Source organism: Zootoca vivipara, chromosome 12, assembly GCF_965207765.1.
Source record: "Zootoca vivipara chromosome 12, rZooViv2.hap1.1, whole genome shotgun sequence".
Classification (NCBI taxonomy): domain Eukaryota; kingdom Metazoa; phylum Chordata; class Lepidosauria; order Squamata; family Lacertidae; genus Zootoca; species Zootoca vivipara.
This window is the reverse complement of record NC_142595.1, coordinates 10,509,075-10,532,779: the sequence shown is the minus strand read 5'-3', so window position 1 is coordinate 10,532,779 and position 23,705 is coordinate 10,509,075. Positions and strand designations below refer to the sequence as shown.

Below are 23,705 nucleotides of genomic sequence, written 5' to 3'. Positions count from 1 at the left end.
AGCGACTTGGTGAGCGGCGCCAGAAATTGTTTCTGCGCATGCCCAGATGCCGGAAATCGCTTCTGCACAGGTGTGATTTTTGGCGTCTGGGCATGCACAGAAGTGATTTCCAGTGCTGCAGATATGATTTCTGGTGTTGCGCTGTGCTGGTCCGGCCCACGGACAATCTGGCTCATGGCCGGTAAGCCTTGCTGACCCGTTTTAAGCGAACAAACAAATGCTGCTCTGCAAAAAATATTTCTATAGTTAAAATCTCAAAGGAACCTTCCTGAGGTATCTCAACCACATATGTCTATAACTAAGCCAATTTATATATATATTCAGCCACCCCTCCCAATGCATAGTTTAGACGAAGCACAAGTTCCCCAAAGCAGACAGAAGAAGCATTAAACACAGAATGCAAAGGAGCTGGGAGGGTTTAATATGCACAACACACCATCTATACAGGATGCAGGCTGGTTACAAACAGAGAAAAATGATACAGCCTTCAGAGTTAATTCAAGTATTTTATTTTGTGTCCCGCACCCCACCCCCAGACAATTTTCTCAAGTGCTGATCAGCAGTCCTGTGTAGTGAGACTAACAGCTTTAAGAACAAAATGGCAATTAGCCTGACATGCCAGGGGAGAGGTGCTGGAACTAAGAAATAATAGTGCAGTAGGCAGGGTCTGCTTATCTCCAATGAACGCAAACGTAGTTTCAAAAATATACAGCGATGTGGAATATGTAAGACTGAAACTTGAGTGCTAAGTAGGTGACAGTTTCATAAAACAGGGAAGCCTTGGGGTTCAGACGGTGGGTAAAGTAACATTGAAATCTTCATCTGTCTCAATGCCAACTTCCTCCTGCACAAAGGACAACACAGACTCCTTAAGATGCAGGGCAGGAAAACAGAAGCATCCTATATCCCACCTCTGCGCAGTAGTTGGACTAATGCATTATGGGAGCTCGCCGAGAAAAGCCTGCTCAACCCACTGTTATGTGGCTATGTCATTCAGTGGCAGGTGGGTTGGGTTTGTACTCACAAAGAATTGCTTCTTGCTTTTGGGGTAGCCTTCCAGGATTGCGTCAAGTAGCTCTGTTGCCTGTTGGAGAGAGTCAAAAGACACTTGGCTACTTGGCCCTTCAACCAAGACAGAATTATACCACAGTGTAGGTAGACAGAAACAAACCCTCTTGATGGTACAGACAAAAATTACCCAAAAAAGATGAGCCTAAATATTTCAGGAGCCACGGTTGAGTTTATAAGTTGTAGCTGGGAGGAACAATGGCAGCAAGCTATTCCGTATTTCTCAACCTCTTGAAGAACACCCTCCTCAGAGTACTTAATAGTGCAGAATACAACAGTCTGGTAGGATTAGAGATGGGAAGGCCTGGAAAAACCCCGGAAAAAATGAAAAAAAAAACAAAACAACAACCAGCCCCCCCCTTTCCCATAAAAAATGTTGGAAAAAGTGTGTGAAATATTCAAACTATATCAAACTGCGCCCCCCCCATTTTTCCAGAAAAAAACGAGAGAAAAAATCTGGTTTCCCCTGGGGTTTTTCCAGGCCTTCCCATTTCTAGGTATGATTCTGGAGACCAGATTCAGAAGTAATGGTGATCCAAACAATGGTTTTGCTCCTGGTAGTGTGGAAGGAGCAGGGAAGGATCAAATCAGCTGTGATTTTCTAAACTTGCATCAGCACACTTGCGGGATCATGCTAAAGGTTTAGCTTAGTATTATAATGCTGAGCCAATGAGAAATACAAAAGGTCTAAACTTCATATCCATCTTGAAACTTGAAATTCCTGGGCATTCTCTTTTTAAAAACCAGAACTTGTTGTTTCGTTCAGCAGACTATAGTGACTAAGCCTAGAATTAAGATTTAGCTCAAAATACAAAAAAGAGCCAATTGGACTGTCTGGTATAGCGCTCAGCTACAAACCTAAAAGGAGTTATAAGGAAACAAACTGAAGAAAAGAGATTTCATAAGCAAATAACTATTCATGTGTGTGGGCAAGATCCTCGGCAAGGAAGACATGGTGCAAAACGACATGCAAACCACAGCCCCTCATAGCTCCCACCACAGGTTAGCAAGTGTTAAACAGAAAGCACAATCCCAGGGACAATAAACATAATAAGCGAGAATTTTCAAGAATGCTGCAACCAGATTAAACTGGGCAACAAAGTGGATCTGCATTTGAAGATTGTAGGGCCTTGCTTTTTTGTTTTTCCAGACTTGCGTAGCACCTATCACATGTGTATAGCATATTCTATGCACATCTGGATGGATGAAGTTACAGAACTAAACAATTGTTGGCATCCGTCTCTCAAGAGGAGGGACAATGGAGTGCACCTCTGGGGATGAAGTGAAACTTCTGCATCAGCAGCACCAAAGTAACCTGAGCTCATGGGCAGCCCAGATGATAAGATCCCCCTCTTGACCTTGCTGATGTGGTCCAAAAGAAATAGAGCATCACGTTCAGCACCAGCTTGGCTGCAGGAGTTGCCGGAAGGAGACGTACAAGGTGCCGTCCAACCGTCTTAGGGACTCCACTCTGGATTTGTGTGGGGTTTGCTATTTAACCTTTTCTTCCAACGATACCTCATAAGGCAGCAGAGGTTTAGGATCAGAGTTTTCCTTCTCCTAGGTGGGCTACCTTCACAGGTGGACAAGCCCCATCTTCCCCTCACTTCCCTCTGCAGCACATGCAGAAACCACCTTCTTGAACCCAGTATTGGTTTTGTCCGCTCAATCCGCCGGAACCTGTCTTTTCATGCAGGGGAAGTCCCTAACTCACAGAGGGTTTGAGACCAATTGGCCACTCTTGCCTGCTTTAGCCAGCCTGTTGAAGCCATTCCTGGCATGTGGCCACTGTTGCATGCTGACATCTTCTAAGAGTCACAGGTGAGAGCTGAGTAAAGGGTGGGGACCAAAGGTGGGCAACCTACTACAACACAACATGTATGGGGTGTTAGGGAGGGGGAGGGGTAGTACCTCTGATCTAAACAATAGCATTTTAAAAATTGCCCTTGGGGCTGTGCACACCATTAATTCTTTCCATCCTATATGAAAAACAAGCTGCCTTACCATTCTCTTCCGGCGACGCCATTCCCTGCAATACAGCTTCTTTTCATTGTACACCTGCAACAAGCAAATGGAAAACAATTCTTACACTCAGTCCCCAACCGAATGGCCAGGAACGCAGCCAGCTATGATGTGAGAACCAAAACCACAACAATTGTGTTGGACAGAGTGTGCACAAGCTTTCTGGGTGGGAAAGAATCCCAGAAATGGCAAGCAGCTGTGCTTTGACAGAGGGGACTGTTTACCTTGTGAGTAAGGACATCCATAGTACAAAAATTGCTTTGGTGAAATTTCAAACAAGCCCCACAGCTAAAAGGCTCCTGAGAACATGTGCTCACTGGTTGCCTTGATTTGATTAATTGCCAGACAACTCCAGACAAATCAACATTTATCCCCATTTCAATGCTCTAGGTACAGGATGAGTGCTGGGACTGCCCAGATCCCAGGAAAGTAAATGAATGAATGAATGAATGACAGTATGCATTTTGGAGTCCTCCCATCCTTTGGTGTTTGAGGCTAGCTGAAAATTCAGCAGCATTAGGGGCCCTGCGTATGGCTGGCAGAGATTGGCAGGGCACCCAGAAAGAACTATACCTGTCTGGACCGTGCCAGTCTCCACTAATGGCCTCTCCCTTGGCAGCTCCATTACCTTTTCTTTCTCCTCAGGAGTCACATGATTGGCAGCAGATTTAATTCGCTCCAGTTTCTCTGTATAATTGGCACAATCTTTTTTTAACTCTTCAATCTCCTTAACCATCTCTGGGGTTGTCATAGAGCCCTTCAGTTCTTTCAGTTCTGGAATGGAATTGCTAGTTACAACATCTGAGATGGCATCGGTCAGTGGGAAGGACTCTAGGCATTCTGTGTACTATGGCTCAGATACAAACATTTCACAAAGGCTCCATACTGTTCAAGTGCTCAATCGCACATGCACTCACTCAGCAAAGGCTAGCACAGCAGACGGACTGAACCTGCCTGAACACACCTGACTCCATATGACGACAGTTCTGTTGGAGGGTCTGTACTTTGCAAGACAGTTCCGAAATCTCATTGTCCAGGCCTTTGAGCTCCGAGTCATTCACACTACCAAAGCGATCCTGCATGACCAAAGACGTGAGGGTTATTAACATAATAAGACCAATGAGACGGAGGATAAAATTGCTACCATGTCACAAACTCTACTTCCCTGCCCAGCAATTACATTTCAACCTACACAGCTGTCGTTGAAAATCTTTTTAATAGTTTGCTTCAGTTACTGGTGTGAGCAAATATTTACTTCCCATAGAACTTGAAAGGCATTTCCCTTACCTGATCTGGAAAATAAATTTTTTGCTTTCCGTACACTTTCTCTTTGATCTTCCCTTGTTGAGCCAACTGTTCTAGTGCCTTCACTACAGCCTAAAGAAACAAGAATGGACTGAGAAAAAAAATATTCACAAGATATTTGTGAAGTGGACAGACTGATCTTCTGTATGCGCATCCAAGTATCTTTGTCAAGCAACAAAAACTGAAAATTACAACTTTTAGGACTCCCCTTCCCACAAGATACTTGCACATCAAAGGAGACTTACTAAACATGAATTCTAAAGTCCAGCATGATACTGTACTTGACAACTCACACTGCTATCTAGTAGTAGCCAGGGAAAAATCAGTAAGCTGTGGAAGTGGGAAGAGCTGTAGAGCCCAATATCCTAGGAAGCACAGTGTGAGATTTTCTACAGCCAGCCTCCCATGCTGCAACGTTACTACACTGTATAACATGATGAGAAACTGCTGCTGTAAGCAGACAAAACTTAGCTGAATTTATAACTTGTATAGAGAAACAAGTATATATCTCAGCCAGTCAGTTACCTTAGGGATGGTTCACACCACTGAATGTCCGGCATTGTGAAGTACAAAATATTTGCCAGATTTGCGTAAAATCCAGACAGTATCAAACTAGAACTATCCAACATAATCTGAGGCATTTGAAAGGTATACAGAATGTGCTTAGCTTTTGAGAGATAATGCACATGTCTATTTTTGTGCTAATGGTGGATGATACAGCCCCCACACCTTCACCTCTAAGATCTTCTCTCACCGTCTTGCCCAGGCCATGCTCTCGTTGCAAGTTGCCAAAGGCATCCTGAGCACTGTGAGGCCGGTTCTGCTCCTGGAGGTAACGTAGCAGGATGGCAGCTGCACCTTCTCCAGCTCCTTTGGAAACAGAAAGAAGCGGTGTGAATCAATGAAAGAGGAGCATGGTGATGGGGAGAGAAAGCAAAATGGCGTTCAAGGCTATTCCATCAAGAGTGCAGAAAGCAGGCCCTTCTATTGCCAATGACAGCAACTTGGGAAGAACTGCAGTGGGAAAGAATAGGAGGAATCCTCAGTATATGGCCATGTTTATATAGGAAGGAAAGATGGTGGTTAACAAATACGTATTGATGCATTCCCCCGCCCACTCTGGTTTTAATGTGTCAATGTGAGTTTTTTTTATTTCTTTGTTGGCAAGTTGCTTTGGGTTGCCCCCAACTAATAATAAACACACAGAGAGAGGACCGAGGGCTTCCATTCTTGGTTCAGCTCATCCCAAGGACCTGCTCCAGCATCACATGAACAGACCCAGATCCTGCGATGATCAGCACCCGAGGCCCTTCTCTGGGCGCCCCCCCACCCCTCCTTGAGAGATACACAACACAAGAATGGGGCCTTTTCAGCGGCGGCTCCCCCTTTGCGGGACACTCTTCCTGGGGAGGCTTGCCTGATGTCGTCATCATACATCTTTAGGCGCCGGGTGAAAATGTCCCTCCGTGTATTTATTTATTGAATTTATATACCGCCCTATACCTGGAGCTCTCACAACCTCCTCCTCATAACCAGACCTTTGGCTGATTAAAGGAGGGTGTTATGGGTTTGCTTTTGTTCCTTTGTTACGTATTTTGTTTTGTTTTGTTCTTGTTGTTCTTTTATTTATTTACTTATCATTATTATTAGTTGGTAATGCCCCCTGCGGCCCTCAAATGAAGGACGGTATACAAATGCAATGAATAATAATAGTAATAATAATAATAATAACGATAATAATCGCCACGCAGCCTCTGTGGCCTTCCAGAAAACGGGAGAATTGGCGCCTGAAGAAAGGCAAAAAGCAGGTAACAGGTCTCCGGACACACCGCCAGAAGGGGCCTGGATCCGGACTCCGCGGGCGAGGGAGGCCTGCGGCGAGAGGCCCGGACGTTGCCTAGCAACGCAAAGGACCGGAGGGAAGGCCCGAGCCGCGGCCTAGAAGCGGCGATACGCTCGCGCTCATTCTCTCCCCACCTCCTCTGCCTCCCCCTCGATTCCCCACTTTCTCCCCACCCGCACTGCCTTACCTGCAGCTCCCTCCCGGGTTTTCCCTGCTCCGCTCATCCTGGCCACGGCGGAGACCCCCCTACCGGAAAAACCCGGAAGCGGAAGCTTGCCGCTAAGAGGGCGGGAAGGCGGGCGCAGTGGAAACCATACCTGTGGATGGATAGGCCCTGCCCGGCTTCCGGGAGCGCGTTCGGGCCAGGAGAGGGAGGGCGTACTGGGAAACCACGGAGCTATAATTGTAGATGGATAAGCACAGCCTGGCTTCCGGGCTCGCGGGAGTAAACAAGGATAAATGCAGTTTTCGCGGGGTAAATGCAGCTGGCTGGTGGCCTCAGCAGGAATCGGGGGGGGGGGACCGGGGGGGACCCGCCTGCTCGCAAAAAGGCAGCCACGGAGACAAGGAAGTTCAGGCTCTTGTCTAATTTCAGGGAGTTGATGTTACCATTTCAAAAGGCGTTTAGAATGATTTACAAGGCTGGACTGCACTACCGGTAATTCCTGTAGTCTTTAATAAATTCTGGCAGCATGGGGAAATTATTCTAACTTGCACGAAAGTAACCATTTGATCGATGGCAAGGCGAGGAGAAAGGAATTTGAAGGGTTGTTTTTTTTCTGTTTAAAAAAAACTTTATTAGCCCGTACACTTTGCGGTAGTCGGAATGAAAGTGCGGCCAAGACTTATTCCAAAACCTGCCACCTTACTTGTCACAGACAGCACTTTGTTAAACCTTTCCCTGACCTTTAAGATTGGACCCTGATTAATGCGTATGAACCCCCTGAATCTATTTTATTTCCTTTGATGTTGTCATACCATTCTATTGATTCATCGTCTGCACTTCTGTTATAATGAATATTGTTTTTAATATTGATCATAGTGTAAGTACCGCTTGGAGATTTCAAAAAAATGAAGTGGTTTAGAAAGGCTTTTAAAATAAATAAATATACCTGTTTTGTGTGGGTTGGCAGAACCAAACAAAACCTATGCAGGACATTTTAAAAGTACTATAGGAGGGGGGTGGTCTTGCTGTTCTTTTTTGTGTTGAATATTATGCACCTGTGCAAATTTTCACTTACCTGGCCTCACTCCAAACTGAGGCTTGAGTGAAGCCAATCCAAGCATCTTCAGTCCTGGCAAGGCCAGTGGCCCAATACTACTTATTGCTTGATCTGAGCCAGGAAAGCCTGCCATTAGCACTCAGTGTAGGGATTTGAAGTTTTGGTAGAAAGTGAGTTATGTGAAGATAGAACAGGACAAATCAGAACAAGTAAGTCTCAACTCAGTTTTAGAAAAATAATAATCGAGACAACTAAAAAGCATTCCAACCCTGCCTGCATGAGAGATGGAGTGCTAGAAATGCATTAACACCTGATTTGAAAATTCCATGATCTGGAATTTCCTTCCTCTAATCTTACAGGGAAAGTAATTGAATCATTTTATAGAATAGTATGGAAACCAAACAGGCAACTTGCCTGAACATACATGTCTAAAACCCCTAGATAGGGGCAGGGATGCATGCAATGTCCCTGGGCTCCTCATTGGCCTTTGCACTTGTAGCTTCAAGTTCTGCTAAGGGTTTCTAAGCATTTTGAAGCCAGGTTCTCAATCACAGGGAGTTGCCCTCTGCAGAGCTTTGCACATCTAAAAATGAGTCCATTAGGGACATTAGAGATAGGGCTTGCATGTGTGCCCATGCCCCATTGAAGTATCTCTGTATTATAATTGTAGTACTGAAGAAACCAAGAAACCGGGCGTGTCTCAAATTCTTTATTTTGCACCAGTTAGGGCAGAAAGAAACACTCAATAAAAACAAAAAAAAGTATCATCCCAGTACTGATACAGTGGGTAAGGTATGGTTGTTTTATTGCACTAAAATCTTGTTCTAATCCACGTAACACAGAACCTAATGAAATAACGTCAGTTTCCTACCTCAAAAGTTATCAGCATCTTATTTTAAAAACTTCTGCAAGATGACAAATTACTCAATAAACTTCCACAATATTGGCTGATTTGTAAACACTAAAAAAGGCCGTTAAACACCATGATATTGCCACACAAATGCTACCAAAACCAAGCTGTTTCAAATATACAAAGCACCACCCTCTTGAGTCTTTTCTGCAAGAATGTGCTATTTAGGCATATAGCATCTACATCACGTTACTGCTTGGCCAAGAAAACAATAGGCAGCGTATCACAGAGGTCTTCAGATGCGAAGTCAGAAAAATATGTAAACGCCTAACTACAGAGCCTGAAAGAGGATGCAGGTTGAGCTGGAACTATGAGAACCTAGAAGGCTAATTGGATATGCAGGTATTCAAGATGGTTTTCAGTTCAGAAGTTTCACAAGTTGTGAACGTAGGCTGGAAACCTTTTAAATAAAACTAAAAGTAAAAGCACAGCATTTATTCAAGTCTCTCTTCAGTCCACAGAGGGTTATCAGGATGGCTTTGCACCAAGAATAATTACTTCTACGGTACACTCTTCCAATCTTTTTGTATACAAACCCAAAAAGTCTGGATGTGGTGTTCTATAAGGGAAGGTATGGAGCACCAGGATCACCAACTGACTAGCTGCAGCACCCAGCTCCACACAGTATGTTCTGGGAAGGTTGTTTGCAGGTCTGAGACCCTGGTTAAAATCATACCAGCATAGCTAACAAGGAGAAACAGGTATCAGGGGTCCTGTGAAAATCCACACCAAAACATTAGCAATATCCAGATGCCATTTGTAAATGGTTTATTCTAGAGGAACACAGCACCATCTTCACAGCAATCCACACAGGGCAACCAAGATATAGGAATTTGGTACCATAAATCAGTCACAGAGCCAATCTAAATTTGGTCTTCAAATACTTTTAGCCAAAACAATGCTGCCACCATACTGATTGCAGAGATCCACAGAAATGATGATATACCGTAGTCTCATTCTGTATTATCAGAGGCTTTTTCTAATGAAATATTCTGAAGCCGTGAACCCCACTTTTATGCTCTACTTGCAAAACTGCACATATTGTGGGTGAGCAGGCCCTAGGAATCTGGCTTTGCTACTAGTTTTCATCTGTGATCCTAGGCTAAAAAGAATTCATAGTAGCAATATTGTTTTCTTCAAAAAGAGGGGGCCATATGAGAGCATAAAACATCCATGAACTCTGAAACGGGTGTCAAATGACCAGTGCAGGGACACGTCAGACTGACAGAGCTTTGCCACTACAGACTGCAGACTGTTTAGTGAGGAAGCATGTTCATGGTTCCCGCATAGGTGCTGGCTTTGGTGACTGACAGAGGGTAACTAGGAGCCAAATCTTTTGTTGCTTCTGCCCAAACCTTTATGGTGCAGGGTGGAGGGCATTTTTAGTGCTGGGAACTTCTCTGAAATAGTTAATAGTAAAGTGTGTGTGTGTGTGTGTGACTGTGTAACTGTTTGCGTGAGTGTCCAACCCACCAAAATATTATTGCTATTATCATGTGCGAGAAGAGCCAGATTAGAGCTCCAGAAGTTCAAAATATATGGATTAGGGGTCATTACGTGCAAATGCTTACTGGGGATAGAGGCTGCTTTCAATACCTCGCAGATGTCAGGGTCCCATACAACAAACATAACACGAGGTACACTCAATTGCATCTGAAGATTTCCTTACAATCAGCAGCTGGGCACAAGTCACTTCCATCACTCGAGAGATTTTAGAACTTGTTCTTTATCTGGCTTTTAAATAAGAGCCAATTCCTGTTACCTGACTTCTGTTGCATTAAACACAAGCTGAGATCTGTCTTCCAAGGCCCATTTTGGAACGTGAACCACAGCAGCGGGACATTTTGGCTTTGAACAAAGAGTGCCACACACGGCAAGCTAGAAAGGTGAAGGGCATGGCAGGTTCAGCAACAAATATCTTCCGATTCTGCACCAGAAGGGTTTTGTTCGAAAATTCACACTGTCTTCCAAATTTGCCCCAATCAGGCTATACATCAAAGAATGGGATATTATCCTACTCCTGCACAAGGTTCTCCATCTGTGCTGCATGAGACAGAAGAGCTACAGCAGGGAAGGGACGACAACTGTTTATTGGCCGCGGGAACTGGATGGATCCATCTGATTCAGCTCTGATTGATCCAGCAGTTCAAAGTCATCTCCTTCAGCATCTGTATCGAGCTCCGAGCTGGAGGTCCGGAGGAAGGCCTTGGCACTTTGCTGCCGTCTGTTGCCAGGCATGGAGCCAGATTGGGAGGCTCCTGACAAGGCCAGCTGGATCATTCCCCTGGTTACAAAGCCAGCCAAGTCATCTGTGAGGTTGTGCATTAATGGCAGGTTACCTAGGATATCTGAGGTCACTTCCTCCCGGTCGTGAGAAACTCGCAGCTCTTCCTGGCCTTGTACACGACAGGGAAGGCTTGGTATGCCTATGCTGGTATCATCTTCATCATCGATACCTGTGACCTCAGGGTTGATGGAAGGGAAATCTGGAAGATCTCGGGCAAAGGATTCCTCAGGGTCACTGTGGCCATCAAAGTCTATTGAGAGAGAATTAGTTTGGCGAAAAGTCATTACTTGGTTTCTTTGCCTACCACTAAGCAGTCTAACTTCCTATTAGAAAACAGGCAACAATTTCTTTAAAACTGTATTGTCTTCCCACAGGGATCTATAATGTTGGGGGGGGTGAGTAAAAAATTAGAGTTATGAAACCTATTCCCAAATACTTGACTGAGCTGCCTCTTCTGCATGAGAGAGAAAACTTACAAAGCTTCTGTACTGCAGCAGACCTTAGAATTGAATTTTAGGGACAAAGAACTAACTCTATCTAGGTTCTGGCATTCTTAATTGGCAAATGGATCTTAAAACAATCCGACAGGCAGAAGCCTTTCTAACTCTTAACACCAGAAAGCCCTCAACTGAAGGTGCTGAGGACTGAAAGCTCCCATTTCAAAGAATAAAATTTCAAGTTCTGTCACTCAGTGGACCAGTGTACTCAACTTCTCCCTACACCAATCTTTGTCTGCTTCATTCAACGTAAACTACAAGCTTTTTAGAGCAGGACCAAGGCAAACTAGGACCACGGAGCAATGGACTCAAGCTACAAGAAAGAAGATTCCACCTAAACATTAGGAAGAGCTTCCTGACAGTAAGAGCTGTTCAGCAGTGGAATTTGCTGCCAAGGAGTGTGGTGGAGTCTCTTTCTTTGGAGGTCTTTAAGCGGAGGCTTGACAGCCATCTGTCAGGAATGCTTTGATGGTGTTTCCTGCTTGGCAGGGGGTTGGACTGGATGGCCCTTGTGATCTCTTCCAACTCTATGATTCTATGAAACCTTCAGTGTTGTACAGTACCTGGCTGGTCTCACTTTATCGAGGTTCTGATATCTTGCTTTTTTATCCCAACAACCAACAGCTGCAACAGTATGATTAATACAGTATGTTATTTGGTAGCAACTAACTATTAATAACTTTGATAATAGCTGCCCTCACCTTCAGATCCCTCTGTCAGGGGGGTTTGACCTCGTGAGAGATTAAATGTCCCATTCTCAGTATAGGATACTTCTGCATCAGAGTGCTCCGAATCAGAGAAAGCCAGCTCTTTGGCAACTATTGCATCATCCAACTTGAAAAGAAGCAAGTGATAAAAACAAAGATCTAAGCAAGGTAATTTTGGGTTACTGGAGAGCACACAAACCTCCAGAATGCCATTCAACCCCACATGGACCCAGAGACATTCCTCTCAGCAACGGAAATGAGGAACTTGAAAGCCAGGCACTGCCCTCCAGTTCTTCATTTCCTTTCTAGAGCTCTTTACTTCATTTTACAGCCACCCAAGTGTTGCCCAAAAAATGTTTTACAAAATTAAAAACGTCTAAATCTGCTTCTGAAAGTACGAAATGTAGATGTAATGAGGGAAATCCAATGGCACTATAAAAAAATAATTTCATATTCAAGTTAAGAATAGAGCCAGCAGGAGATGCTATATCTCAGAAATCAGGCAAGTTTGACCATGAGTAAAAACTCACAGGCCGCCTTGTTGCTTACCGTCCCCCACTCCAATCTCAGCAGCACCCTATTCTTTAACAAGATCCATGCCCTATTTACCGTGGGACAGAAAGCAGCAAGTTCTTCTTCACTGTCGCTCCCATCAGCACTAGCAGCATGCCGGCTCAGCATCTGGTGTCGTACTGCAGAGAAAACAGAGCACAGAATAGCAGTTATAAATGGGAAGGAAACAAGTCTGCATGCCCATAAAGAAGCCAAGCAGAAGAAACAGGTGTGATCCAGAGAGGAGACGTTGGGATTGCAAACCAGAGGCTGCAGAGGGCAAGGAGGGGTGCTAACTGACCACTGTGCCCTAATTAGGACTGCCAACAATTCTGGTCCCATGTTAGAAACATTTCGGACATTCAATTGCTCATCAATTGTGGGAAATGCTCATTCCCTTCCTCCCCCCACAAACTGTGGTCAGGGATGTGAGGAACATTCTTAGGTAACTACTGATTCATTCAGTGTTTCCATCCGATCTTGTCAGGTTCCTCACATCACCAACAAAAAGAGGTAGCAGACAAGAAGTGGGTGAGTTAGTACCAGCCCTGCACAAGACTTACATTGCCTCTCCTTATGTTTGGACATCATGTAGCCATGAACACTGAAGTCCAGCCGCTGCAGAGCTGGCTCCAATTTGGTGTACAGGCGGTGACCCAGCCGGTGGTAAACAGCAAGTGGCCACAGAAGGATGGAAACCACTGCAGGAAGAGGATGATGAGAGGGTTGGTGTTCAATAAACACTCTCAGAAGACATTTTGGGATACAATATAACAGAACAGAGATATCGTGTATTGTATCATACATACAGATCTTATCTAAACATATAGATTATATACTTGTGGTTTTATTGTTCACTTTGTAGTTTTTTGTTTTGGTTTTGTAAACCACTTAATAGACTGTTTAGACCAGGGGTCCCCAGACTTACCCGCCTTTGGGCCGGTGGCCGCCGCGTGGAGGGCGGGGGAGTGCGCGCGCAGTGGGCCGGAGGGTGGGGGAGTGTGCGCCAGTGCGCATGCGCAAAACCATTTACTGGCGCGGTGGCGCGCTTCCAGGCCGGAAAAATTACCGAAAATTGTTTGTGCGCATGCGTATGGGCCTCCCCCGACCCGGAAGTGCACCGGAAATGACCTCTTCTGGGTCAGGAGAGGCCCATATGCATGCGCAGAAACGATTTTCGGCGATTTTTTTCAGATGTGGAAGTGCGCCGCCGCGCAGCGCGCTGTAAGAGCGGGCGGCGGCAGCGGGCGTCGTCGCGGGCCGGATTGGGAGGCCAATTGGGCTGCATCTGGCCCGCGGGCCGTAGTCTGGGGACCCCTGGTTTAGACATTATGTACCCACGAGTTTGCAATGCAACTGAGTTGGAACAGCTCAGAATAACATTGTTTGCAAATGCTCTGTACTTTCAAGTGAAGAGCACTCTGTTGCCCAATCCCCGCCTGGCACACAGATACTCACTTGTTAGATAGGCAAGACAGACACCTGGAATGTACTGGCCCAACACAGCCAAAAATGTGAGGACGCCACAAGCCAGAAGGCAGAACTGGAAAACAAAACCCAAAGTTAGTCTCTACCGAATTAAGAAAAGTGAGCAAAGTGGCTCCTACGGCTCAAGAGCATACAGACACACTTTGCCTGCTGCCAGCAAGCTCACTGCTTGGGAACAGAGACCAAAACAGAGGAATCCTGCTTGAGAAGCCTTGCATAAGCGTTAGGAGAGGGGGAGGGAGGAATCTCATGAGCCACAGCTGCCTTTGGACCAAGCCCTGGAGTGATTTTGACAGAATCGGGGCAGCATTTCTACTTTGGAATGTAGGTGGAAGCAAGACCAGTCTGATGAAAGCGCCATCTAATAGGATGGCTGCAGTATTTTCCATGTTGGCATCCTATTCCTCTTCCCCTTTGTACCTGCCTCTCAATCCTCCATTCTCCTTCTTTCCCAGTAAGGAAAGCACACCTGTACAGAGCACTTTGTGTACACAGTTACAGGCGGATTATACCTCCACATAAATGAAAGGGAAATTCAAACTGCTGCTATTCTTTGTTCTGGGTAAACCCTCCAACCCATTCCCTGATGGCTAGTACCAATAAGGATTGCTTTTCACCTTGCCCGGATTTTGCCTTTTGAAGCCCAACAGGTTCCTCATGAAGCTGTCTCCTGTGACCCATCCTTCTGCCAAATAGTGACATAGTTCAGGCACACTTAGCAGTCGGGGGTGGACGTAGCCCCAGCTGGAGGGAGAACAAAAACGACATCTTACCTTGCTAATTGAGGCAGATTGAGGTTGAATCCTGACAAGACAGAAGTACTGTTTGTGGGGGACAGGAGGCGGGCAGGTGTGGAGGACTCCCTGGTCCTGAATGGGGTAACTGTGCCCCTGAAGGACCAGGTGTGCAGCCTGGGAGTCATTTTGGACTCACAGCTGTCCATGGAGGCGCAGGTCAATTCTGTGTCCAGGGCAGCTGTCTATCAGCTCCATCTGGTACGCAGGCTGAGACCCTACCTGCCTGCAGACTGTCTCGCCAGAGTGGTGCATGCTCTAGTTATCTCCCGCTTGGACTACTGCAATGCGCTCTACGTGGGGCTACCTTTGAAGGTGACTCGGAAACTACAACTAATCCAGAATGCGGCAGCTAGACTGGTGACTGGGAGCGGCCGCCGAGACCACATAACACCCATCCTGAAAGACCTACATTGGCTCCCAGTACATTTCCGAGCACAATTCAAAGGGTTGGTGCTGACCTTTAAAGCCCTAAATGGCCTCGATCCAGCACCGAGGGCCTTCTGGCGGTTCCCTCGTTGCGAGAAGCCAAGTTGCAGGGAACTAGGCAGAGGGCCTTCTCGGTGGTGGCGCCTGCCCTGTGGAACGCCCTCCCAACAGATGTCAAAAAGGAAAACAACTACCAGACTTTTAGAAGACATCTGAAGGCTTTTCAGGGAGGCTTTTAATGTTTAATAGATTATTGTGTTTTATTCTTCTGTTGGAAGCCGCCCAGAGTGGCTGGAGAGACCCGGCCAGATGGGCGGGGTATAAATAATAAAATAATAATAAAGTATCAAGAAATGGATCTTACTGCAGTTTTAAAATAGCCCTCTTCTCATTCCACCTCACTGAAGCTGCTCATGGTTCACGTTTCACACGCAATAAGTGGACCCTGCATTTGAACTTCACACCCACACTTGCTTAATTTGAACCCTTTGTAAACCAGTGACACTCCCAAACCACATATCCCACAGAAGTAAATGAGATTTTCTCAATTCATTTCAATGGGATATGTGCAGAAGAATTTGTCACTGGAGGCAACCTTCTATAGGGCAGACAAGCCACTCACATGTATTCACAATTAGGCTGTTTAAAGGGTGTTAATAAGTACTTAAATCTCCATGTGCACTCAAAGAGATTAAGGAGCAGTGAACAGGTTGGGTTTCCCCAGCTTTTCAACCCATTTTTCAAGGAAAACTGGGGATACTAAGAACCTAGTGCATGTAGAGTTCAAGGTCTCAAATTTATGTAGCTTGCAGCCTAATCCTAATACAGTGGTACCTTGGTTTACACCATAATCCGTTCCGGAGGTCTGTTTGTAAACCAAAACAGGTTGTAACCCAAAGCATGCTTTGGCCAATGGGGCCTCCAGAAAAAGGGGGGGGGTTGTAATCCAAAAAAAGGTTGCAAACAGGGACACGCACTTCTGGGTTTGACGTGTTTGTAATTCAAAGCAAATCAAGACGTATGCAAACCAAGGTACCACTGTAATGGTTTCACAATGTTCTACATGTCAACTCAGAATGAAGTCCTATTCACTGCAATAGGACACAGAATTGCAACCTTACTCTGGGACCTACTTTGTAGCAGTAGACTTTCTCCCAAGCAAGCATAGGATTACAGCCTTAGTTACAAACTATGAGAAGAGGTAGGTAAGCAAAAGTATTTAGGAGCAAGGGATTTTTCCCTCCATCCAGCCACTGCCAATAAGGTTTAAATTATCAAAAAGCATTACAGTTAGGCCACACAAGCACATGTAACATGAGACATGCTACAAAGAAAGGGATATTTAATTTTTCATACCTTTCATTGTCTAATTCATCAGGTCTTGCTACTAAAACATTAAAGACAGATCAGGATTAGTTGTGAGGGAAATGCCTGGGAAAACTCTTTGCTGCATAATTAAAATACACAGATGACTTGAGAATATTGCATACATATTGGTTTCCCACTGACAGCCTGCAACTAAAAACATCCTGATCTTAGTATTTTATCCAAATCTGTGCCCACACTTTTATAAACTCAACTTTTTTTATTTCTTATGTTTGTAATTTTGTACAAATGCAATTGTACAATTGTAGAAATAGTTTCATTGCCTTTAGTTTACAAATGCAAACATTTTGTATTTTATTGCACACTATTTTGTTGTTGTTTTGTGAAGCAGTTTACACATCTGCAAATATATTTAAAGATGTATTAAAAAATGAAAACACTGCCCCTCAAGATAGCTTCTTGTAATGCTCTTATTATTATAGCAGCCTGATTTTGGGGGGTGGGGGTGGCTAGCAGCCAATGATCTGGTTAGCATGTAATGCTAAACCTGACCATAGCTTAGTGCAAATGTGTGGGTTGCCAGAGAAGATATTATGGTCACTTTGCTCTGCCTTCAGTAATTCATGTAATTTGAAATCAAGCTCCTGGTCTGACACAAAATGTAACTCAAGTTTACCCTTGTTTTACAGCTCGTGGTTTATCTGATGGAGACAGACCACAAGCTTGGGTTTGGATGACATACTAAGCCAGGCATCCCCAAACTGCGGCCCTCCAGATGTTTTGGCCTACAACTCCCATGATCCCTAGCTAACAGGACCACTGGTCGGGGAAGATGGGAATTGTTGTCCAAAACATCTGGAGGGCCGAAGTTTGGGGATGCCTGTACTAAGCCAAACTATGGCTTAGCTCATAGCAGGAGGACTGGAGGAACAAGAAACCACAATCTCCTCTCCAATGACCTGCGGCCTTGCATTAAACCATGATTTTGCTTAGCATTATGTGCAACCTGAACTAATACTCTTTTAGTTCTTATCTAAGATGATAGTTCTCAAAATGCAAGCAAGTTTTTTTTAAATCAAATATTACCTCAGCTCCAGCATATTAAAGAGAAAAACCATCAGGTTTCAGTCTTCAATGAAGCTTTTAAAACTACTGCTTTAATTTATTCTTCCATCCTTCATGAATACAGCTTTCTATATCATAAACTACTACTATAGTCAACAGAGACATTTTTTTTACCATGGTTACCTCTCTAAGAAATTATACTATGGTATTGTTGAATTGACTTGACTGCATTCAGACTAAAATATAATTTAAGATATACACCAAGATGTTAGTTCAATGCTCAATTTAATGATGCACTAAAGCCTGGACTGTATGTCTCTATAACCAATTTTAAAAAAACGCCTTTAGAATAAGAAGGCTTTTTCTGGAGCTAGAGAACAAAAGCAGATCTTTGGAACATCTGAGATCTGGGTAAGTGAACTTGGAAAGCAAAGCCCCTACACATGAACAAGTAGTGAAAATGCAGCCACCTGAAATACAAATCCCAATTTCTAAACCACCAGTTTCATTATGGTGGAATTGCTTTCCTCCTCCCACCATCTGAGCAGCCAGGGTGCCTTTTCAACGCTATCAACTCCTAAACATTCATTTCAACTAGGAAGATGTCCAGTTTACAAGATCCTTGTCAATGACTGTTTTGATTAATGAGATCTGCAGTTTCTTGAGTTCAGAAATGGGGGTAGGGGAAGAGACCACAGCTGAATTCAAGGGTCAAGTGGGGGGAAACATACCTCTTATTTCAGGCCATATTTTATTCTTCCACTGTTCTAAACACACAATTAGTATCAGAGTGAAAGCAACCAAGAATATCAGATGAAGAGACGTCAGAGCAAAAAACCTGAGGGAAAATAAAGCTAGTCAGTACACAATAATCCTCTAGAAATGTTACCTTAAAAGCAAGAGCTGATGTTAGGCCATGGAGCAGGAGAAGCCCAAGATAAATAATTATTGCCTTATGATTGGCAGGAAGTGGTTAGAAAACAACAAGTAAGGAATGGAAGGTATCACAACAGCTCTTTGGAGTATATTATTAAATAATGTGTGAGAGAGGATTTTGTGTGTGTGACCTCTATGATATCCACCAGATATCATTCTGTTTCTGATCACTGATCTGAAAACTGATTCACTCTGCCAATCAAGAAGGAAACTGACATTTATGGCAGCTGCAGCTTATTTATTATCATTATATTGAAATCTTAAGCATATGGGTTGCTATGGACAGGAACCAGTTTACAATGGCTTGTACCTTCCGGCAAGACAATGTTTAAAGAGACAAAGATCAAGGGGAGAAAAATTGTTCACCAGCAAATGTCAGGAGTTTGCAGAAAAGCGGGAGAAACCTTAAAATTGCCTATGGACCACAGAAAGAGGTGTGTGTGGGTGTGTGTATTCTCCTCATGTTATTCTTATTTATCTCTTAACAGGCATTATAAATAAATGAATATCTATCAGCATATCAGGCATTTAGAAAGTATTCGTCAATGGTCACTTTCCACTCAATTATAACCAGAAGCAAAATCTGCAGTGCTACAAAGCTTAAGATCAATCTACAACTGTAAAATGTGAATAAGAGTTACACAGCTTTCTATAGTTAAAATTATTTTTACCATGAATGTAAACATGTAAATAACCTTCTATCCATGCATACAAAGAATGATTACACTTTTTTCAAATTGAAACACTAAGCAGCCAACACAAGATCCTTGTCATTATGTTTCAAGATAGACATACATTACGATGGATTTTGCAGTCTTAATATTTCTGGTAAACTAAGCCTGAGCCTTGTTGAATGGCTGCAGTCTGTTAAATTTATCAAGAGTGAATGCCAAGAAGCCTGTTAAGTCAGTGAGAGGCAGAACCACTCAGCACTGACACACAAAATGACATGTGAGCTCAGAGGTTCTGTTTTTTTCGAAAGATTTGAAGACTTGCTTGTTCCCTCACTGAATAAGAGCTGTGTGCTTTCTCTGCAATGATTAGTCAAATATAATCAGTATTGTTGGGAAGGAGCTGCATCCACCCGAATCAGAGACAGATGGCTATTTTCAATCATTTAATGAGAACCAGCCCTTGGGAGAAAGTGGGCTACCAAGCCATTTGTAGCACTAATGATATAAATGATCAAACTGAGGCATGTAATAAGGGGCTCTTCAATGAGACCCAATTAGACACCAGTACTTAGCAAGAAGATAGACAGAAGACCTCAGGCTCCTATCAAGAACAATGCCAATCTTTCTTTGGTGTCCTACCTATGGAATTAACACACTTCAGGTCTGTTTTCCAGAATACAAATTACTTGGCTGATAAATACAACCAAAGGAAATGTGTGTGCATTTAAAGCAATCTTCCCAGGACTTCACCCAATAATAATACATTATCAACAATAGATTTTATCAAGCATCAGGAAATTTCCCTTTGAGAGCAGGGTAGACCAGGGTTCCCCAGTTCATCCTCTCTTTTTATTAATTGCAACTGAACATTTTATTTCCAGAAGTACCAGGTCAGCAGGTAGATGCTGATGCTCACATGAAGGCAGTCTACACACTTCCTATTGGGGACTACACACTTCCTATTGTTCCCTTAAAAGCACTGTTGCAGCCATAGCAGATTGGTGCTCTGAGAAGCATCCTATCACAATAAGACACAATTACTGGGAAACCCAGCCAGATGGGTGGGGTATAAATTATTATTATTGTATTATTATTACTCTCTAGAACAGGCATAGGCAAACTCGGCCCTCCAGATCAAGGCCCTACAACTCCCATCATTCCTAGCTAACAGGACCAGTGGTCAGGGATGATGGGAATTGTAGTCTCAAAACATCTGGAGGGCCGAGGTTGCCTATGCCTGCTCAAGAACAGGGGATCAGAAGTCTGTAATCTGGCTCTCTAGAACCACTTTCTGGAAGCACAGGCAGTGACCACATAAGAGGCAGATTTTGGCTGGTCATGGACAAATCTTTGCTCTGCTGGGTTGAGAATCAGTCTAAGAAACTGAAGGTGATTCTATAAAGGGTACCTGAACCTCCGGGGGGGGGGGGGTCATAGCTTTGCCCATTGATGCTGGGTGAAGCACTAGGAAAGCCTAAGATCCTAACTTTCCCATCCAGTATCCAAGCATCTCCATCAAGTTTCCAAGTGCAGGATTGGCCAGCACACCCATCACTAGCCCTCATGATTCATAACAGAGAGCAACTGTTCAACTGTCAATTCAGCATGTTCCAACCTGCCTAACAACCCACATTATAAAACAGAACGAGGCAATGACTTCTGCTGGCAATGAACTTTCTGGCTAGGAAAAATACTAAAGCAAAAATAAGATCAGTTCAAATCTCACTTCTGGACACAAGGAAGGCTTTTATTGCCATAAATCCCATATACTGCCTTGATGTCAAAACACTACCGTGTTTCCCCCTTTTTAATACGTAGTCAGAAAGTAAGCCATAGCAGGCTTTTTAAGCATTTGTGCAGATTAAACACCCCCTGAAAATAAGCCATACCTCCGCACAGCAGCGCCGCTCGCCTCGAGGCAGCGGGACCCAGCAGCAGCGTCGTCCTTGTCCTCCCGCTGTTGCTGCTGCTGCTGCCGGGCCAGGCAGAGGTGAGGCCGCTGCTCGCCCCTGTGGGCTGCACCACTGGAGTGATGGACGGCGGCGGGAGCGCTGCTGGCTCCTTCCGCGACGCTGGAGTGTCATGGGCTGCATGGCCCAAGGCAGAGTGGTGACGGGAGGCCCGCAGGCCCTTCCGCACCACCGGGGCGACACACGGCGGGAGCGCTGCTGGCCCCTTCTGCGCCGCCAGAGCGCCCGGCGAGGAGGCCTGCCGCCCCGGCGCCCAGAACCAGCAGCGGCAGAGCGGAGCGCTCCGCAGCGCCGATCGGGCGGAGCGCCGATCGGGCGGAGCGCTCCACAGCGGCGATCGGGCGGAGCACTCCGCAGCCCCAATCGGGCGGAGTGCTCCACAGCGCCGATCGGGCGGAGCACCGAGCCAGCGACCTGGCCTCTTCCTGCCTGCCGCCCCGGCGCCCAGAACCAGCAGCGGCAGAGCGGAGCGCTCCGCAGCCCCGATCGGGCGGAGCGCTCCGCAGCCCCGATCGGGCGGAGCGCTCCGCAGCCCCGATCGGACGGAGCGCTCCGCAGCCCCGATCGGACGGAGCGCTCCGCAGCCCCGATCGGGCGGAGCGCTCCACAGTGCCGATCGGGCGGAGCACTCCACAGCGCCGATCGGGCGGAGCACCGAGCCAGCGACCTGGCCTCTTCCTGCCTGCCGCCCGCCGCCCAGAACCAGCAGCGGCAGAGCGGAGCGCTCCGCAGCGCCGATCGGACGGAGCGCTCCGCAGCCCCGATCGGACGGAGCGCTCCGCAGCCCCGATCGGGCGGAGCGCTCCGCAGCCCCGATCGGGCGGAGCACTCCACAGCGCCGATCGGGTGGAGCACCGAGCCAGCGACCTGGCCTCTTCCTGCCTGCCGCCCGCCGCCCAGAACCAGCAGCGGCAGAGCGGAGCGCTCCGCAGCCCCGATCGGACGGAGCGCTCCGCAGCCCCGATCGGGCGGAGCACTCCACAGCGCCGATCGGGTGGAGCACCGAGCCAGCGACCTGGCCTCTTCCTGCCTGCCGCCCGCCGCCCAGAACCAGCAGCGGCAGAGCGGAGCGCTCCGCAGCCCCGATCGGACGGAGCGCTCCACAGCCCCGATCGGACGGAGCGCTCCACAGCGCCGATCGGGCGGAGCACCGAGCCAGCGGCCTGGCCTCTTCATGGCCCGGCTGAGGAGGCCTGCCGCCCCACCGCCCGGAACCATAGATACCATAAAAACATAATAACAATAAGACATCCCCTGAAAATAAGACACCGTGTGTTTTTTTGAGGAAAAAAAGTTATAAGACGGTGTCTTAAAAAAGGGGAAACACGGTAGATGCAAGCTAGCTAGCAAGCAGAGTTGTCTTCACAATGGAGGGTGGAGAGAGAAGCTCGTCCTCAGTCCATTGCTTTTTGCTTTTTTATTCAAAATGGACAACAGGAGTGCAAACAGGAGGGATTAGCAGGGGCAATAGCATAAGGATCTTGGGTTCAAGCCCCACATTGGGCAATTATAATAACTAACAACCCAGGACAGCTCAGTTGGTAGAGAATGAGCCTCTTAATCTCACGGCTGTGGGTTCGAGCCCCACCTTGGGCAAAAGATTCCTGCATTGCAGGGGGCTGGACTGGATGACCCCTGGGGATCCCTTCCAACTCTGCAGTTCTGCGAAACGAGGCTAAAAGAGTACTGTACTTCAAAAGAGGTATGCAGCCTGCTTCCACACTACTCAATGATAACTTATTATTTCAGATAGTGCTAATAATTAAACAACAGCAACCTGGGATAGCTCAGTCTGGGAAGCACTAGCCTCTGGATGATGATTATAATGATGTATATTTATGCCTCGCTATCTTGCTGGGTTAATGCCAGGGTCGTGGGTTCCAGCCCCATGTTGGGCAAAAAAGACTCATGCATTGTAGGGGGGTGGGCCTAGATGACCCTCAGGATCCTTCCCAACCCTGCAATTCCATGACTTTAGGGGGAAAGGTACCCGACACCCCCCGCCAAAACGAAAACAAACCCCTGAAAGGATATTCCCACATGATTTGATACTTCAGGTACTGCTAATAAGCAGCGCAGAAGGAAAAGCACCACCCCACACGGATTTAAACGTCAAGCCCGTTTCCCGCCCGCGTCCCCTCGCCTCCTTCATCCCTCCTAGAGGCCCCTTTTCCCGACCCCCCGAGCCCCTCGCACCCGAAGGCGGCGTGAGCTCCGGCCCAGCCCAGCGCGCTCCTCGCCGGCCTCTCCCAGACGAGCGTGCCCTGCAGGGCGCTCAACGCCGGCTCGTAAGGCCCCAGGCGGCCCTTCAGGTAGGCGCTCAGCGCGCGCACCCTCCGCTCCCGCTCCGACGCCGCCGGGGCCTGGGCGCCGCCGCCGCCACCACTGCTGAGGGAGCCTTCGCCGCTCCGGCCGCCGCCTCCTCCAGCCGCCGCCGCCTCGGCCTCCATCCTTCCTCTCTGCCCCGCGTCACCGGGAGACCCGCAGATGGCGGAGGAGGATCATCGTTCTCCGTCACCAACGGACACCGCAGCGGCAGCGGCACTACCGCCGCCGCCGCCTCCTCCTCTCGCACACTCGCATGGCCGCCCCCATGCCGGCGACAACGT

The 23,705-nt window shown here is 46.5% G+C and overlaps 2 protein-coding genes across 3 annotated transcripts; both read right to left on the bottom strand.

Annotated features, from left to right (window-relative positions):
* Positions 1 to 398: 398 nt before the first annotated feature.
* PSMC3IP (PSMC3 interacting protein) lies at positions 399 to 6,492 on the bottom strand. Its single transcript, XM_035136403.3, has 8 exons — positions 6,426 to 6,492; positions 5,150 to 5,265; positions 4,378 to 4,467; positions 4,055 to 4,166; positions 3,719 to 3,864; positions 3,073 to 3,126; positions 1,025 to 1,084; positions 399 to 844 (listed from the first exon to the last, which is right to left on the bottom strand). The coding sequence occupies exons 1-8, from the start codon at positions 6,460 to 6,462 to the stop codon at positions 788 to 790; spliced, it is 672 nt and encodes a 223-aa protein (XP_034992294.1). The 5' UTR covers positions 6,463 to 6,492; the 3' UTR covers positions 399 to 787.
* A 1,664-nt stretch (positions 6,493 to 8,156) lies between these two features.
* RETREG3 (reticulophagy regulator family member 3) lies at positions 8,157 to 23,685 on the bottom strand. 2 transcript variants are annotated; one of them, XM_088655057.1, is made up of 9 exons: positions 23,293 to 23,685; positions 18,248 to 18,354; positions 16,482 to 16,509; positions 14,520 to 14,646; positions 13,873 to 13,957; positions 12,978 to 13,115; positions 12,472 to 12,554; positions 11,857 to 11,989; positions 8,157 to 10,908 (listed from the first exon to the last, which is right to left on the bottom strand). In XM_088655057.1, exons 1-9 carry the CDS (start codon positions 23,544 to 23,546, stop codon positions 10,460 to 10,462), a joined length of 1,404 nt encoding a protein of 467 aa, XP_088511183.1. In that variant the 5' UTR covers positions 23,547 to 23,685; the 3' UTR covers positions 8,157 to 10,459. The 2 variants fall into 2 exon arrangements, with proteins under 2 accessions (XP_088511183.1, XP_034990985.2); XM_035135094.3 differs by having other exon boundaries at positions 16,482 to 16,512; positions 23,293 to 23,684.
* Between the last annotated feature and the right edge of the window lie 20 nt (positions 23,686 to 23,705).

Coding starts and splice junctions, on each gene's coding strand:
- PSMC3IP (XM_035136403.3), bottom strand. CDS start 6,462: ATGAGCGGAGCAGGGAAAACCCGGGAGGGAGCTGCAG. Junction 1,085..3,072: donor GGCGTCGCCGGAAGAGAATG/GTAAGGCAGCTT, acceptor TCTCTCCAACAG/GCAACAGAGCTACTTGACGC. Junction 845..1,024: donor AAAGCAAGAAGCAATTCTTT/GTGAGTACAAAC, acceptor TCCTTTGTGCAG/GAGGAAGTTGGCATTGAGAC.
- RETREG3 (XM_035135094.3), bottom strand. CDS start 23,546: ATGGAGGCCGAGGCGGCGGCGGCTGGAGGAGGCGGCGGCCGGAGCGGC. Junction 16,513..18,247: donor AATATGGCCTGAAATAAGAG/GTATGTTTCCCC, acceptor TTAATGTTTTAG/TAGCAAGACCTGATGAATTA. Junction 13,958..14,519: donor AAAGGCAAAATCCGGGCAAG/GTGAAAAGCAAT, acceptor TTTGTTTTCCAG/TTCTGCCTTCTGGCTTGTGG.